This window comes from Malaclemys terrapin, chromosome 11 (assembly GCF_027887155.1).
Source record: "Malaclemys terrapin pileata isolate rMalTer1 chromosome 11, rMalTer1.hap1, whole genome shotgun sequence".
Taxonomy (NCBI): domain Eukaryota; kingdom Metazoa; phylum Chordata; order Testudines; family Emydidae; genus Malaclemys; species Malaclemys terrapin.
Genome location: NC_071515.1, coordinates 80,206,229 through 80,225,342, shown reverse-complemented (window position 1 = coordinate 80,225,342; position 19,114 = coordinate 80,206,229). Strand labels below are relative to the sequence as shown.

The 19,114-nt window shown below is 44.0% G+C and overlaps 1 protein-coding gene across 1 annotated transcript in view; it reads right to left on the bottom strand.

The window, feature by feature from the left end:
- Window positions 1–19,114, bottom strand: part of LOC128845636 (unconventional myosin-X-like) — a 253,086-nt gene that overhangs the window by 50,274 nt on the left and 183,698 nt on the right. Inside the window, exons 27-31 of the mRNA XM_054044498.1 lie at window positions 13,599–13,842; window positions 11,394–11,489; window positions 9,946–10,039; window positions 9,245–9,300; window positions 789–931 (exon numbers count right to left, since the gene is read on the bottom strand). Of these exons, the coding sequence (XP_053900473.1) occupies window positions 789–931; window positions 9,245–9,300; window positions 9,946–10,039; window positions 11,394–11,489; window positions 13,599–13,842 (633 nt within the window). The remainder of the gene's footprint in view (window positions 1–788; window positions 932–9,244; window positions 9,301–9,945; window positions 10,040–11,393; window positions 11,490–13,598; window positions 13,843–19,114) is intronic.

The window sequence follows — 19,114 nt, the reverse complement described above, 5'->3', positions numbered from 1 at the left end:
GGAGCGCTGGAACAATTTTTACAGTGGAAGTGCTGAGAGCCATTGAACCAAACTGTAAACTCTGTATATAATGGAAACCATTTCAAGCCATGGGGTACGGCAGCACACATGGGGGTGAGAACCAATTCATCTACTTTATTACCCTCTTGAGAACAATCTGATCCAGGGACAATGTGCGAGCCCATTACGAATAGACTTAGCCTGTCTGTGATATGTCTTCCTCTTCTTCCAGGCAAGCGACCTGTGCTACACAAGGCATCAAAAAGAGATCACCCTTGTGAGACATGCCTTCTCTTTCCCCTTGGGCAGATGGCTCATGTATACCTTCCCACTTATAACCCTTCATCACAAAGTCCTAATCAAGCTCAAGAGAAATGAAGGTTCAATAATTCTAAAAGGCTGACAACATCTAAGATAAATATGGTTCTCCACCGTTAGGGACAGCAATGACCAGTCCATCAGCTATGGAGGAGGCCAGGTTCCCACTCAGGCAGATCACAAAACAGCAGCGAGGGTGGGTCTAGGGCTCACACAGCATAATGATGAGAATCTACACAGGCAATTTTCAGAAGAGAACATGCTGTTTACTCTCCCTTCCAGTCCATTAATGAAGGGGCTAGATAAGACCAGAACTAGCATACCACCAAACACTGTGGGTCCCACTAGACACCTCCATCTATGTGAGTGACATATCCAACCCTATTTGGATTTCCATTTTTGTGACATGTAGATGATGTGTTCTTTGAGTTTGTGTGCAGAATAAGGTTACAGTACATGTTTCCTTTTACCTCTCACAAGAAACTCCTGACCATCAATCTTGGATTCGCCTTTGGGTTTCTGTAGGAGCGAGATCCAGTGATGCATCTCCTCTGGGGTGTCGCTGTTACAGTGAATCACTCGATTTGCTGTGATGATCACAAAGGAATTTGGCCTGCCAGAAAACATGAGAATTAAAACTGGTCGTATCAGATCCATGTCTGGAGCAAAAGCACCGTTGAGACAGAGCACATCTCTTCAACAATCAGCCCCTCTGCCAAAGTGCCTGCATAGCCATAGCCTGAGCCTTCACCTTTAACCATCAGCCCCTCTGCCTCAGCATAAGCAATGACAGTCAGACCTATGGAAAACATACTATGGAGAGTTGGGGGAACATTTAAACAGGGGAAAGACCCCCCCGCCCCAGACTGGATTACAAATTGGGGGGAGGAGTGTATTCAGACAGCAGGCATGTGATCTGTAGCACACACCAATCATAATAGCATAAAGATGCCTCTCATGGACTCCTGTCATCCTCCCTCAAGTCCCACTGCTTGGTTCAACAGACGCTGAGGACCAATCCCTCAGTACTTTAGTGAGAGAGACATAATTCCTCCTAGGACAAAGAAAGGCATCTTAGGTGGCAGATCTTCAGCAGCTGTAAATTGTCATAGCTCCGATGAAGTCAATGGAACGATGTCAATTTGCACCAGCAGGGATCTACCTCTGAGAGTACTGTTAAGGACAATTATAGAATCATAGAAGATTAGGGTCGGAAGAGACCTCAGGAGGTCATCTAGACCTATCCCCTGCTCAAAGTAGGACCATCCCAACTGGAACTTGACACAATTGCTGCTTGTTCTGTCATCTGCCACCACTGGGAACAGCCGAGCTCCATCCTCTTTGGAACCCCACTTCAGGTAGTTGAAGACTGCTATCAAATCCCCCCCATACTCTTCTCGTCTGCACCAGCCCCCTAAACATTTTCATTGCCTCCGCTGGACTCCCTCCAATTTGTCCACATCCTTTCTGTAGTGGGAAGCCCCAAACTGGACACAATACTCCAGATGTGGCCTCACCAGTACCAAATAGATGGGAATAATCACTTCCCTCAATCTGCTGGCAATGCTCCTACTAATGCAGCCCAATATGCTGTTAGTCTTCTTGGCAACAAGGGCACACTGCTGACTCATATCCAGCTTCTTGTCCACTGTAATCCCCAGGTCCTTTTCTGAAGAACTGCCACTTAACCAGTCAGTCCTCAACCTGTAGCAGTGCCTGGGATTCTTCCGTCCTAAATGCAGGACTCTGCACTTGTCCTTGTTGAATCTCATCAGATTTCTTTTTGCCCAATTCTCCAATTTGTTTAGGTCACTCTGGACCCTATCCCTACTGTCCAGTGTATCTACCTCTCCCCCCAGCTTTGTGTCATCTGCAAACTTGCTGAGGGTGCAATCCATCCCATCATTCAGATCATTAATGAAGATGTTGAACAAAACCGGCCCCAGAACAGACCTCCTGGGGCACTCCACTTGATACCGGCTGCCAACTAGACATCGAGCCGTTGATCACTACCTGTCTAGCCAGCTTTCTATCCACCTTATGGTCCATTCATCCAATCCATACTACTTTAACTTGCTGGCAAGAATAATGTGGGAGACCGTATCAAAAGCTTTGCTAAAGTCAAGATATATCATGTCCACCACTTTCCCCATATCCACAGAGCCAGTTATCTCATCATAGAAGGCGATCAGGTTGGTCAGACATGACTTGCCCTTGGTGAATCCATGTTGATTGTTCCTGATCACTTTCCTGTCCTCCAAGTGCTTTAAAATGGATTCCTTGACGATCTGCTCCATGATTTTTCCAGGGACTGAGGTGAAGCTGACCGATCTGTAGTTCCCCACATTCTCCTTTCCTTTTTTGGGCACTATATTTGCCTTTTTCCAATTGTCCGTGACCTCCCCCAGTTGCCACGAGTTTTCAAAGAAAAAGGCCAATGGCTCTGCAATCACATCAGCCAACTCCCTCAGCACCCTTGAATGCATTAGATCCGGTCCCATGGACTTGTGCATGTCCAGCTTTTCTAAATAGTACTTAACCTGTTCTTTCATCACTGAGGTTGCTCACCTCCTCCCCATACTGTGCTGCCCAGTGCAGCAGTCTGGGAGCTGACCTTGTCTGTGAAGACCAAGGCAAAAAAAAAAAAAAAAAAGCATTGAGTACTTACTTCAGCTTTTTCCACATCATCTGTCACTAGGTTGCCTCCCCTATTCAATAAGGGTCCCACACTTTCCCTGACCACCTTCTTGTTGCTAACATACCTGTAGAAACCCTTCTAGTTACCCTTCACATCTCTTGCTAGCTGCAACTCCAATTGTGCTTTGGCCTTCCTGATTACACCCCTGCATGCCTGAGTAATATTTTTATACTCTTCCCTAGTCATCTGTCCAAGTTTCCACTTCTTGTAAGCTTCCTTTCTGTGTTTAACCTCACCGAAGATTTCTCTGTTAAGCCAAGCTGGTTGCCTGCCATATTTGCTATTCTTTCTGCACATCAGGATGGTTTGTTCCTGCGCCCACTTCTTTAAAATACAGCCAGTTCTCCTGGACTCCTTTCCCCCTCATATTAGCCTCCCAGGGGATCCTGCCTATCAGTTCCCTGAGGGAGTCAAAGTCTGCTTTTCTGAAGTCCAGGGTCCATATTCTGCTGCTCTCCTTTCTTCCTTTTGTCAGTATCCTGAACTCGACTATTTCATGGTCACTGCTGCCCAGGTTGCCTCCCACTTCTACTTCTACTTCCCCTACCAATTCTTCCTTGTTTGTGAGCAACGGGTCAAGAGGAGCATGGCCTCTAATTGAGAGCATTCACTAATTTCTAAGGAGTCAGAACTGAATCTGGGGGTGGTGGGGGAGGGGAGCCTCTGTATCTGAGACACAGTGCTGTGGAGCAGAAGAGAGTCAAGCCAGACTTAGGAAGCAGAAGTTCCAGTCCTACATCTCTAGCCAGCCACCTCACTTTGCACCTGGGATTACAATGGGATAGAGACTACGGGCAAGTCTACACTTAAAATGCTGCATGGGCGCAGCTGTACCACTGTAGCGTTTTATCTAAGATGCTCTAAACCGAATTAATCCACCCGAGTGACGTAGTTATAAGTGTAAGATCTGCCACCTGTAGTGTAAGACCAGACCCAAGTATTACTCTACACGTCTTCAGAATAAAGAGCCTAGCTGAAGTAATGTCTAAAACTTTCCACCTTAATACCCAGCTAAGAATCTCTTAAAATACAAAAATTCCATAACTGTACTGTGAAAGCCCCTGCAGCTTGCAGGAGAAAAAAATACTTTAAAGCAAAGTAATGCAATAAGAAACTTAAGTAGGATAAGCCCATTGTTTTTGTAGCTGACAGTGTACACTTTCAACTGAATGAAATGTGAAATGCTCCCTGTTTTGTATTCTGGTTGGTTTCATAGCACAATGTATGAACTACAGAACTGTCCTGTGTTTTAATAGGACCCTTCTTGCTTTTGTTAGGGAGCGGTAAGAGTAGAGTTTAGTTTATGATGTTGGGGAGGCCTTCCTCAGGCTAGAGCATCTACTTGTTAATTTGGGCTTTTTCTGCTGAAAATGTCTGTCTTCTAATAAAGCTTTCAAAAGTGTAAGTTTTTATTTAACTTGGGTTCCAAGGCCGTGAACCACAAAGATACTTCGGCACCTCTTTTTAGGCACTGCCGCGATCCACTAAACTCCTGCTCAGTTGCCGCCTAACCCTGTAGGTGCCTAAAGTTGCTCAGCACCTATGTTTCTGCCTATGAACATGTGCATTGCAGCCTCGCTCTAGGTCCCCAGGGGCCAATCTCCTGCCTAGGCTCCAGGACGATTCACAAACTGGGGAAGACAGGCATTCGTCCGCCTAAGTGACATGCAGGAGCACAGTCTGGTAGGCATGCTCAGATGCCACCTGCCAGGTTGGGCCATTTAGGAGAGTTCACACAGAACAACTGAGGAGGCAGAGCTCCCTCACAACTTTTAGTCTTGTGGTTAGAATACTGACCCAGGATGTCAGAGACCCCCAGCTCAAATCCCCCTCCACCTGAGGGGGAGAAGGGATTTGAACAAGAGTCTGCAACTTCTCAAGTGACTGCCCTAACCACTAGGCTATGGGATATTCTGATGCGAGTCTCCCTCACACAATCCTACTGAAGTTGTTCCACTTCAAATAATTGACTAATTAAATATTAACTGGGCTAGAGAAAGAGTTAGACTGAACCGTTAGTCTATTGGTTAGGGCACTCATCTGAGGGATGGCAGAGCCCTATTCAGAAGGGGGACTATGAACTGAAGGTCTCCCACATCCTGAGTGAATACCCTAACGACTGGTCTAAAGGAGGTCTGCCTTTCCCCTCCTGCCCTCCAGGTGTTTTGTTTCTGGCCCCACATGTGACTTAGGTGGCCAAATGCCTCTTGCCCCCCCCCCCGTTTGTAGATCACAAGAAGAGATAGGTGCCTGTCTCTGAGATGGGGAGGGACTTAGCACTGGCTAGCTTAGGTGGCTCCCTACCTAGGGTGCTGACTTTGTGGTTCGCAGTTTAAGGCGCCTCTCTCTCTCCCCATTCATCATACAGGAGCCTAGGTACCTAACTCAGGCTTCACGACACTGAGCATCACAGCACCTAACTATAGGTGCCAAGAAAATCACAGAAGGAACACTGTGCTCCACAAAGCATGAGTCCCTATGTGGGTCTGGGCCCAAGTGACTAATAGGCTCTATCATTAGGAAGAGTTGGTGGATTACTAATGTTCTGTGAACCTCGGCTTGAGAATAACTGATCTATTGAAATATTAGTGATCACATACTGTCATGGAACTTTTCATGTATTGTTATTGTTCATATAATTAATTATTGGAGGATATTATGCCGGTAGCATAATAACTTGGTTAAAATTTTGGTATATGGTTCACAAATCCAATATTGAACAGATTTTGAACCAAGAAGATGGATGGAGTGACCAGCCATATTACAATTACATCAATATAACAGGGTTAAAAAAAAAAACTAGATAAATTCATGGAAGATAGGTCTAGCCAGGATGGGCAGGAATGGTGTCCCTAGCCTCTGTTTGCCAGAAGCTGGGAATGAGCGACGGGATGGATCACTTGATGATTGCCTGTTCTATTCATTCCCCCGCGGCATCTGGCACTGGCCACTGTCGGAAGACAGAATACTGGGCTAGATGGACCTTTGATCTGACCCAGCAGGGCCGTTCTTATGTTCAAGCAAGGAATAACATTCCTGATCTTAATGTCTTCTTTTTAGCAAGGCTGTTTTTGCTAAATCTACAAGATTAAGATCTTGCAGCCAAAGTAATTTTAACACAGGGTGGCGAGGTTCGGGCTGGTTCAAGCTTCAGTCTCCACTTCTGGGATCATGTAATAATGTTTATTGTCAGAAGGGGGTTGCGGTGCAATCAAGTTTGAGAACTCCGATCTACTCTGATCTCATTTACAATCCAGACCATCGGATTTCACCCAATTCTCTCTGTATGGAGCCCATCAACTTGTGTTTGACTAAAGCATATCTTCCAGAAATGTCCCTGAAGACAACACAGATGGAAAATGGGACCCACCACTTCCCTTGGCTGTTTGTTCCAATTGTTTATTACCTTCACTGTTAAAAATGTGTGCCTTATTCCTAATTTGAATTTGTCAGGCTTCAGATTCCAGCCATTGATTCTTTTGCTTTTCTCCAATAAGTCAAAGAATCCTTTAGAACCTTGTACTCCAGCCCTCAAAAGGATTTCTGTAGCTCTTTTCTGCACCCTCTCCAATTTTTCTGCATCCTTTTAAAAATTTGGACGTAAGAAGTGGATGCAGTATTAACTCACCACTTTAGGTGCCTATGTACAATATTTAAGTGCCACTGAGATCCTCAGAACCAGCTCAGCTGCCACTTAACTCTGTAGACACCTAAATTCCCAAGGTGCCTAAGTTTCCACAAATAGGCATGTGCAAAACTACCTCACTGAAACTGACCCTATAGCCTGGGGGTTAAGACAGTCAACTGGGATGTGGGAGTGTCAGGTTCACTATTGCAGGGTGTATTTGTGTTCTTTGGTGGGGCAGGTTATTGTCCTAAGCTTAGAGTATATTTGTTAGGTATTTCTTGCTCTCACACTTCCTCTCTAAACCTTGAGTTTGAGCCCGTAGTGCCTTTGCCCTTTACACCCTCCACTTGCATCGTTAATTAACGCTGTTCTGGCTGCTCCTGCTAGTCTCCACCCCAGATGATAAGCTTTCCTATCCATAAGATGCAGGGCATCCCATTCATATAGACTCATCTCCCACTGGAATGTGGCCCAACGTTCCACGTCATCAAAACTTCAACTTCACGCCAGTCACATAGCCAGTGATTCACCACCAGTATTTTCTACCTTTTCTTGCTCGTAGGACTGGCAGGACCTCTGAGAAGATTGGTCTTTCTTCTTCTTCAGCTCCCTTCCAAGATCTCTGAAGTCTTCAACAATCTGTGTAGTCCCACATGATGCTGTAACACTGGTTTCAATGTGTGTCTTCAACAGCAGAGATTTGCCAGGTGATTTCAGAATCCCATCCAATCTTGCAGTAACATTTTACATCCTAGCTCCTGTTGTCCTTGTGTCCCTTTCTAAAGCCTCTGTCCATTCTTCTTAACACAGACTCACCACTGACAATTGCTTGTCATCTTAGGCATCTTTGGGGTATAAAGCAAGCAGCAATCCCCAAGTGCATCCCCTATAGTTTTCTGTTCCATTCTCATAAGAATGGCCATACTGGGTCAGACCAAAGGTCCATCTAGCCCAGTATCCAGTCTTCTGACAGTGGCCAGTGCCAAGTGCCCCAGAGGGAATGAACAGAACAGGTAATCTTCAAGTGATCCATCCCCTGTTGCTCATTCCCAGCTTCTGGCAAACAGAGACCAGGGACACCATCCCTGCCTATCCTGGCCAATCATCCCCAGGTGATTCTTCAGAGACATTCTAGGTAGTTGCCTCACTATCATCCCCATTTTACAGATGGAAAATTGAGGCACTGAGCATCCAGTACCTTATAGGATGTTTGTGGAAGAGCCAGAATTGAACCTGTGTCTCCGACAGGCCAGGCTAAATGCTCTAACCACTGGATCATCATTCCTCTCTGGTGGGGAAGTGCAAATGGAGATTCCCTATATCATGTGGCCCACATAAGGACAGGGCACAACCACCATTCCTGTGAGTACCTACACAGGAAGAAGGTATCAGATAATGGAAGACTCTTTCATTTATCAGACTGACTGAGGCATAACGAGATCCATTAGCTGGCAGTCGAATTTAGAAAAAGTCAAACTGGAATGAAGATGCAGTGTTTTAATAGTGAGGGTAATTATTAACTGGAATAGCTTCCTAAGATATCTAGGAGATTCTCCACCACTTGGAGCCTTTACTTGAAACTGTATGTCTTTCTTAAAGTTATGCTCCAGCTCAACCACGAGTAATTGCGATGGATGAAAGAATCACTGGGTGAAAATCTGTGACCTGTGTTCGGCAGGAGGTCAGACTAGATGATCAGCGTGGTCCCTTGTGGCCTTGGAATCTACGATCAGGGACCACTCAGTCCTTGCTCCCGCCTGGTAACAGCTCAGCAAGAAAGGGACAATGCCATAGCCCCACCCTTCAATATACCAGCCTGCGAAGTGGGGCACGCATACTAGGGAAAACACCCTGTCATCTTAACATGTGCCCCCGCCCCTGTGTGCACTGAATAGTCCCATGAGAGGCACCATCTGTCCCAGTGCCCCTCCAAGGGTGATACAGCTGCTCTACCCTACACGGAGCACCACGCAGAGTGTGCAACTGAACCCTGTAGATTTGTTTTGATTATTCCTCACTTTTCCTCTTTTTCCCCATTTGTTTATCTTTGCTTGAAATGCTTTGAGTTAAGGAGAATTTAATTCAGTGGGGCAGAGATGTCACACACACAGTGTTTCAACCTTCACTTCCCAAAACAGGTTACATTAATAGATTCACAGATTTTAAGGCAAGAAGAGACCATTATGATACTCAAGTCTGACTTCTCACAGACCACAGAATTCCATCAAATGATAGCTGCATCGAACCCTTAAGTTCTGGTTGAATGAGCGAGAATCTTTCACAAAGTCCTCTAATCTTGACATTCAGACTAAGCTGTTTCCACCTATGAGATGGAAAGGGAAACAAACTTTCATTTAAAAAAAAGTATATTTCTAGACCTCATGGCTATGAAGAAAACCAAACTGGAACAATGTATAGACTGAAGCAGCATAAAGCAGGAGGCTGAGCTACCCCATGGGGCAAACTTATTATTATTTAAAACAAGTTTGGTGCTGATAATGTGCTCATCCATGTACAAAAACAAACTGAAGCCAGGCCCTGCCCCAAAAAGCTACCAGTCCAAAAGGCAATGATGTAGTTACAATGCAGCTTATTCCTACCTGTCAGGATTGTCTGAGGCACAGACAGAGTCGATGAGCCCCACATCCAGGGTTCCCTTCACAGGGGGAGAGACAGACATTTATCAACAATGTACATCTTAAAGCAGAAACATTTTCCTTCCTCATAAAAATCAAGAACCAAAGCTTTGCTTCTAAATTCTATCAGCTTTAATACAAGCAAGTCAATGAGAGAGAGGAAGGGGGATATGAGACAGACTTATATGTTCTGCAGACAGAAAGGTGGTGCAGAACTCCACACAGGAGCTGTGATGGTCAGTCAACATTATGAAGCTCTGGGAAAACTGCGTCTCCACCTCCTAGTCTCAGAACAAACAAAATATATTGGTATTCTCTTCATACAAATCTCCTGCCCCTGTATTTATTGTACTCCAAACCCTGTATGGCCTCCCCAAACCAACCAAGACTACCATCAATGATGCAACTCACTTTGCCCCACTCAAACTGCCAAAGATTCCTTGTCTCTGAACGATTCATCCCTGCTCTGTCCTTTCTTAAACCAGTTTTGAAGTCTGCTTGTGTGTAAATCATTAACTGTTCTGCCCATGGTAACTGTGCATAGCTTACTTACACTGTTCAGGAACTATGTCAATGCTGAGTTGGAAATACCTGCACAAGATTGACTGAACAATAATGGCTCTAAACATCCAACTTGCCAGGAACCTGGTCCACTAGTAACTCACCACGGCATTCTTCGGATTTGCCTGTTCATCTTGCATTTCCCTCAGCTGTTGGACTGTGGCACTGTGCACTCGGCTCAGGACATTAAACCAACCACTGACAATCAGAACAAAACCAAGATTAGGATTTATGCAGTGAAACTAGACTCCAGAAGATGATCAGATTGAGAAGGAAACAGAAACCCACCATCCAATGGAAGAATTATTTCACTCACTTCTTTCCTACAACTCTCCAAAAGCACCTCAGTCCTCTGACGCTGATGGGAAGCTCAACTTTTTCCCAACTGTCCATTTATCCCTGGAATATCTACATATGCTCCCAGATACCTGGCCTCATCAACCCCTTGGCAACTGCTCCTGCACAATCCAGCTCCCCAGTGCCAGTATGAGGAAGCAGAAGTGAGTTATATAATACACAGCTGTCAGTGGACTTGGGAGAGGTTTCAGCAATAAGGAGGCAAGATGGGTTGGGACTCATTCCAGAAAAGAGTTCTGATCTGCCTCAACTCCCAGAAACCTTCTTGGACTAGCTCCCTTAACTGACCTGTGTATAAACCCTAAAATCAGACCGTTTCCAACTGGTCAATTTTATGATTTAATGGAAAGGGAAGGATATGAAGTTACTTGGCTGTGACAGGGATTCTTGTTCCAGACACAAGGCTTGAGAGTGAATCAGTCCTGGAGAACCAGCAGAGAGCTCATCCCACTCTAAATTTCAGATAAGAAGCATCTGGGTTTTGTAGAGGTGTCACTAACAGAAGCACTAAAACGGCAGTGGTTTGCCATTTCTAGTGCAGGTGCTTTCCTCTTCCTTGGAATGGATGCTGCTATGGTGAGGCCAGGGGCTAACATTTAATACTTATTTCTGCCATCTGGCCAGGGTGCCAGAAGGGAAGGATATGAGTCATTCTCTGGGTTTACATTGCTGAGGTTTTATCAGATGACTCTGCAGACTCTGATAAACTACAGCTTTCACGCCGACTCCTGGGTAAAACAAATTCCCTCTGCAGGTTGCCTCAGTCATTTACAGAAACCATGAATGGCTGGCATTGTTCACCTTGGATTTCAGCTAATAGACGTTCCAGTTATAATAAGTGTTGCATGAAAAACTGTTCTTATCAAAGTCTTGCTTAACTTAGGCCATATTACAGAAGCAAAAGGTAATGTATACTCTCAAGAAAGAGAGCAGTGGTGGAACAGTGGGCAGAAGGAAGGAAGTCCCATGACTACATGAACACAGACTAAATTTCCGTCTCATTTCTGGGGATGGGGAGTCCACAGATGATATTTGTTGTTAGAGAAGTATGTAATGAAGCTCAGAAACGAATCCCTTCTCATCCCAGCAGAGGAAAGTTAATGGACTTTCTAGGGCAGAGTTGAGATTCATTGCAGGAGCAGCATGGGAGAAACCCAGTAATGAATGAAGATGGATAATAAATTCCCTCTTGTACCTGGCATCTTCTGGTGACTCTGCCACAATGTGGTAAATTCTGTCCTCGGTCACAATATCCAGAGCATTCTCCTTCTCATGAATATCCACAATCTCCCTGTAACACAGTGAACGGTGAGACCCAGCAAGCTGAAAAACTTCCATAAGCATCACATTTACTCCATATGCCTGATTTTTCATGCTGTACCATTCACAGTAGCAAATGAAATGAATGGTGTCTGGCATGCCAATACTTTTGTTGAAACATAGGAATTCCACTGGTCAATAGCAAGAATTTCTGAATCCCCCTTAAAATGGCTGTACAGCTAACCTATACAAAAGCAGAAGGCACGCATACCAATTTAATACTTTCTTTAAACCGATCAGCAAACAGAGATTTGAATGGCCAAAAAATAAAACGGGAAGGTGGACAGGTGGAGCTATTTACAGCAGCCATGACTGCTCATTTGTTTTGTTTCTTGGTAGGGCTGTCAATCGCAGTTAACTCAAGTGGTTAACTCAAAACAAATTAACTCGATTAAAAAAATTAATCGTGATTAATCACAGTTTTAATTGCACTGTTAAACAATAATAGAATACAGTAACTCCTCACTTAATGTCCTCCCGCTTAACGTTATTTCAAAGTTACATTGCTGTTCAATTAGGGAACATGCTGTTTGGCGGCGTTTAGGACTTTTGGGCGGGGGGAGGACGGAAGGAGCAGGGATGTGACATGCTCTGGAGAGGAGGTGGAGTTAGGGTGGGAAGAGGTGGCCCTGGAGTGGAGCGGGGACAGGAAGAGGCAGGCCTGGAGCATCCTCCGGCAAAGTCGGCACCTGTTCTTCTCCGGGGAAGCTGTTGCTGCTGCTGGTGAAGGTGCTTCCTAGCATCCTTGCCTGCAGCGAGCTTTGCCTGTGTGAGGTAAGCCAGGGGCACTTCCCAACCACTGTACAGTACAGTATATAATGCCTTTTGTCTGCCCAAAAAATATTTCCTTGGAACCTAACCTCCCGCATTTACCTTAAATCTTATGGGAAAATTGGATTCGTTTAACATAGTTTCACTTAAAGTTGCATTTTTCAAGAACATAACTACAACGCTAAGTGAGGAGTTACTGTACCATTTATTTAAATATTTTTGGATGTTTGGATGTAAATACCGTCCAATGCCGACTACAACAGTGCCATACAAATGCCTATTGTCACAAGATCCATCCCCTATTGCCTGTCTCACTTTCAGGTGACATTGTAAACAAGAATTGGGCAGCATTATTTTCCATAAATGTAAACAAACATGTTTGTCTTAGCAATTGGCTGAACAAAATAGGACTGAATGGACTTGTAAGCTCTAAAGTTTTACATTGTTTTATTTTTTAGTGCAGTTATGTAAAAAAATAATTCTACATTTGTAAGTTGCACTTTCACGATAGAGATTGCACTACAGTAATTGTATGAGGTGAGTTAAAAATACTATTTCTTTTGTTTACCTTTTTTACGGTGCAAATATTTGTAATAAAAAAATAATATAAAGTGAGCACTGTACACTTAGTATTCTGTCTTGTAAGTGAAATCAATATATCTGAAAATGTAGAAAACATTCAAAAATATTTAAATAAATAGTATTTTATTATTGTTTAACAGTATGATTAAATCTGCAATTAATGGTGGGGTTTTTTTTATTGCGCGATTAATTTTTAAAATAGTTTGGCAGCCCTATTTCTTGGTACTCTAGGTGGAGACAGTATGAGGGTCTGATTCAATCTCTGGGTTCTACCATTGAAAGACAGGATGCCTGGCTCTTGCAGCCCAAAAATCTGCCCACAGGTTGGGGGAAGGCACAGCACTATAACACACCGACAATCAAACTCCACTAGGAACCCTGGAGTTGTCTGGAATAGCACTGAGGCAGATGGAGTCGGGTGGGGCAGAGCACATGGGCAATGTGCTGAATTAGTGCCTCTCTTGGACAACCTCTGTCAGTGGCTACTATGCAGCCTCAGCTGGGGTCTGAAGCTGCTCCCTACACTGGACAAGGAACTAGAAAATGTCCAATAGGGAGCAATCCTGCCCCCCCAGAGATCGACTGGATGATCCAACAGGATTTTCCTTCTCTACCCTCAGATTCCTCTAACCCTATACAATATTTCTAGGCTAGTGCAGCAGCCTTTATCACTAGTGATATGGACAGAGAATGCTGGAGTTTTATTGGGTTCGTTCTTCTCACTCACTTTGCCCTTCTGATGTCTATTGTCCCCTTCAGTTTTTCCTCACTGTCATTCTCAAAGTACATCAACTTAGATTCTCGAAGAACAAACCAGCGGCGCTTCCAGTTACGGCGAGACAGAGTTGACAAGCCGCCTCCTTTTTTATAGAGCCAGCCTGACTTCAGGGCCTCTTGCTTAGTTCGGAACCACATGAAGGCCTCATTCTTCAGAACACACCATCGCCGTCTCCATGGGTTCATCAGACCCCCTGCAGAAAGGAGAGAGCGCAAGACATTATCAACTCTGCAGCATCACGCATCTCCCTAGTCTAAGCCTTGTGTCTCAATTAGACATCTGGGCACCATTTCAGATCCGTGCCTGGGCACACACAGCAGGAATTGAGGACTGGAATAGAAATAAGGCTGGGATTAGAGTTTGGCCAAAGAAAGAACAGAATCAGACATTCAACCAAACATGAACAGTTTCTGAGAAGTGAAAAGTGCACTCTGCTTTTGTTTTCTTGTAGAATTTGTGGAAATTCTCACTTGCTTCTCATTTTTTGGTTCACTGTTTGTCTGAAGCACCAAGATGCTGTTACAAATGTGCATCCTGAAGTTTTTGTGGCCCACCTGAAACCAGGAAACACTGAAAAGCTAGAGAAAAAGAACAGACTTCACAAAAATTTCATTTTAAAGATGGCTGAATAATCTGCAGAGAAGCAGGACTTTATGTAATCCAAACCTTGGCACCTTCTGAGGTTCCTCCCATCAGCACATAGCAAAATCACCGATTCAAGAATTCCTGTGAAGTGAAGACCAGCAACAACAATTACAACTCCTCCGCATGCATCCAATACAAACAGAGGTTCCTCCTTCACTCCTTCGTATTTCTGCTCCAGAGCGCACACGCTGCTTTCCCAAATTTGCAAAACAGATGGATGTTCACCACACTATGCTCTTGCTCTGTTGTTTACACTGCCTCTTGCAGAACAGAGGCTGCTCTAGACGCAGATTTTAAAACCAGAAGGGACCACTACAATTATTTAGTCTGGCATTCTGCAGAACACGGGCCGCCATATCCTACAATGAGCACAATACCTTGTGACTGAGCTACAGGCATGTCCTTTAGAAAGAAATATTCAATCTGAATTTAAAGACTTTGGGCCACATTCTGAAGCTGAGTTACATCATCTTTGGGCCACTCAGATAGTGCAGAAGGATTGTAACACAGCAGTAAATGCCAAGCAATGAACTACCCAGGTTCTGCTATGGTAGTCCTCCACCAGCATGGGAGCCACTAAGGACATCTTAGGGTGAATGTGTAGATCCATTTATTACAATTGTAAGCTCAACTGTGACAAGTGAGTGAAAATCCATAAAATATCACAATAACCTATATCAAAAAATGTCAGTGGGAAAAGGTGCAAAAGGGAGACAGAATAACTAAATTAATCCAAACTAAAAGGCCAACTGATATAACTCAAGGACTGTGTTAAGATCATGTCTGTAAACAAAATGAGTGTGGGACTGGAAATCAATGAATCTAAATTGGTGTATCAACTTGGAAAGTAGGCCTAATTGATAAACAAAATAATGAGGAGATTAGCCCATCACTCCCCTTTTGGAATCCTCAAATAAAAGACTTTGTAGGGCGAATTGGGCTGTCTGGGAGATGGGTGGACCAGAAGGAGCAAGCTTCACAACCAAGGCTGTCGGCATCACCTTCTCCTGGGACCCAGAATCCACTGTTACTCTGTTGGGCCTTTCTCATCCTGATCCTGAGAGATCCTGACCAGACTGGAGAGAGGAACCCATAGGCCATTACAGTCTCCACAGAACAACAGTTGGCAGCAATACCCACTGCACTGGGAACCCCTAGAACACAAAGCTTATCAAGGATGGGAAGGGGAGACAACTCAGCTGAGCTCCTAACAGCTACTGCCCCTGGACTCACCCCATGGCCCAAGTATCCACCCCGAAGCACCACGTGGGGAAGGAGCTCCCCACACCTAATCGGGAGAAAAGGGAAGAGAGGGTTTCCATAGGTATCCTCACCACCCACTTGGATAACAACCATCTCCTGTTGTTAACTAACATAGATAGTCCTGTAGCTGTGGGATTCTGCATAGTCTCTTTTCTAAAATGAACATTCCCAATCTTTCCTGTCTCTTTTTATCTGAAAATCTGTTACTCTAATTATTATTTTCTTTATTTATCTGTGGACCCCTTCTATTTCTGCTATATCATTTCTGAGTTAGAGACAACACACAAGATCACAGTATTAATTGATTCAGAGAGTTAAAGGCCAGAAAGAACCATTAGATTATCTAGTTTGATATCCTATATGTCACAGGAAATTAAATTTCACCATGTTACCTTTATATTGAGCCTAATAAATTGGGTTAGATTAAAGCAGCGGTTCTCACACATTTTAATGGGGTTGCCAGGGCTAGCATTAGACTTGCTGGGGCCAGGGGATGAAGCCAGAGTCTGAGCCCCACTACTCGGGGCCAAAGCCCAAGCCCCACCACTTGGGGCTGAAACCAAAGCCTGATGGCTTTAGCCATGGGTGGCGGGGCTCAGGTTACAGGCCCCCCGCCTGGGGCTGAAGCCCTTAGGCTTCGGCTTTGGTCCCCCTGCCCAGGGTGGTGGGGCTCGGGCTTTAGTTTTGGCCCCAACTCCTGGGGTCAGGTAGTAATTTTTGGAGGGGGTTGCAGTGCTACGAAGTTTGAGAACCCCTGGATTAAAGCATCTTCCCAGAAAGGCATTCCGTCTGGATCTGAAGACATCAAGAAATGGAGAATCCACCACTTCTCTTGGTAGTTTGTTCCAATGGTTAATCACCTTCACTATTAAAATGGTGTGTCTAATTTTTAATTTAAAATTTGTCTGGATTCAGTTTCCAGACCCTGGTTCTTGTTATGCCTTTCCTCACAAGATTAGAAAGCCCTCTAGTATCCAGTATTTTCTCCCTGTGAAGAGACTTTTACACTATAATCTAGTCACTTCTCAATCTTCCTTTTTGATAAGTGAAACAGTTTGAGCTCTTCAAATATCTCATTGTAAGGTATTTTCTCTCATCCTCAAACCACTTTTTTGGTTCTTTTCTGCATCATGTCCATTTTTTCAACGTCCTTTTTAAAAAGCACATACCAGAACCGTATGCAGTATTCCAGTACTGTCTCATCAATGCCACATACAGAGATGAAATTACCTTCTTACTCTTTCTCCTCAGTTTATACACCCAAAGAGAACATTTACCGTTTTTGCCACAGCATTGCAATGGGTGCTCATGTTGTGTTACTTGTCCACTATTACCCCTAAATCCGTTTCAGAGTCACTGGTTTCCAGGATACAGGCCCCCATTCTGTAGGTATGGTCTGCATTCCTTGTTTGTAGATGCACAGCTTTGAATTTGGCTGCATTAAAATGTATTTTGTTTCAATGGGCCCAGTTTACCAAGTGTTCCAGATTGCTGTGTATGACTGCCCTGACATTGTTATTTATATTCCACCAATCTTTGTGTTTTCTGCAAATTTTATCAGCAGTGATTTTAGATTTACTTCCAGATGATTGATAAAAAATGCTGAATAGCATTGGGCCAGTCCCTACACAACTTCACTCAACAAAGATTTCCCATCGACAACTACTTTGAGATCAGTCAGTTGGCCAGTTCTTAATCCATTTAACTTGTGCTCTATTGATACTGCATAGTGCCAATTTTTTAATCAGAAAGTTGGGTGGTACTCACTCAAACACCTTACAAAAGGTCTAAGGGCTTGTCCACACAAAGACTCAGTGCACAGCACGTCAGGGTGTAAATGTACACCTCACCAGCTTGCATTGCAGTAAGTGACCATGTAAACCCTGTAAGTTTCAGGGTGTGTTTTGATATATGCCTGTTTCAAAAAGCACTATGGAACTTTTAGTGCATGGTCACAAGATCCACATGGCCACTTAGAGTACGTCTACACTGCAATTAAAAACCCGCAGCTGTCCCATGCCAGCTGACTCTGGCTCATGGGGCTTGAGCTAAGGGGCTGTTTAACTGCGGTGTAGACATTCAGGTTTGGGCTGGAGCCTGGGCTCTAGGGCCCTGCAAGTTGGGATGGTCCCAGAGCTCAGGCTGCAGCCCGAGTGCGAACACCTATACTGCAATTCAACAGGCCCTTAGCCTGCATCCCACAAGCCCTAGTCAGCTGGCACAGGCCAACCACAGGTGTCTAACTGCAGTGTAGACGTACTCTTAGTGTGTGGCAAGCCAGGGTATAAATCTACATTAATTTGCCAAACACTAAGTCTCTGTGTAGACATGCCCTAGATATATTACATCTACAAAGTTCCTTTATGAACCAAACTTGTAACCTCATCAGTGAATGAAATCAGGCTCGTTTGACAATACCTGTTTGCCACAAACACGTGTGATTAGTATTATATTGACTCAAGGATGCAGCCAATTGTTTGACTTCACACGCAGTTTGGTCTTAAAAACATTCAAGAGATCAAAGAACTACATTCCCAGTGTTGTTAACCATGACAATACTCCCTATCCGCACTTTGACATGTTTCCTGTTGGGCAGTTATGGAAACTGCCGGTATTATGCTCTTCCCACAATTCACCCACGTCAGGCTTCCCACAACACTGTGTAAAGCTGCAGTCAGCTCTGGCATTAGAGAATAGGAAACGTGCCGAATTACCAACACTGGGAATGTAGGATTCAAAATGGCTATGGGAAAGTAACAAGGTATGAAGGACAAAACTGGCACAAGCAAGTGGGTTAAACGTAAACTTTAAGTGATATGCAAAGAATTTTGTAACTTCTAAAATCATACTATAAATACTACTAGCTGAAATGTGCATCTTAGAAGGACACTTCCTGTATAAGGTGAACATGCTACGAGAATTTGCTCCCTAGAAGGAGGGTATATGTGTCTCTTTTTCATATTATACTGCTTTATCTTTAGACAATGCACACAATACCCATTAATACATTCAACGTACATGTTTTGGCTAACAATTAACTATATTCCCATTCTTTATTAATTGAATCCCATACCAGCTTTTCCATTATTTTGCCCAAGATTAATGTCAGTCTACCTGCCTATAGTTACTCAGGTCATCCCACTTGCCTTTTTTGACTATTGGCACAACATTAGCACTCGTCTAGAAATTCCTTGGTCTTCCAAGATTTATTAAAAATTAACGTCAGTGGGCCAGAGAGCTCTTTGGCCAGTTCTTTTAGGACTTCTGGGTGCAAGTTATCCAGGCCTGCTGATTTTAAAATGTTTGTCCACAGTAGATGCTATTTAACTTTGTCCATTACTAATGGACTGGAAAGTACGTAATCATCCTGTTTTTTTCCAGTATGGACTTATTTTGGAACACTTCTAACTTTTCTGCATCAGCATTAAAAATTTTACCAAGTATTTTAGATGCCAGCATCCTGGTGATTTATAGAACTGTATCATAATATTTTCAGTATTATTCTCCACCCCAAATTAAACAGAAGTTTTTGTTGGACTGTTTACAATGATGCCTAG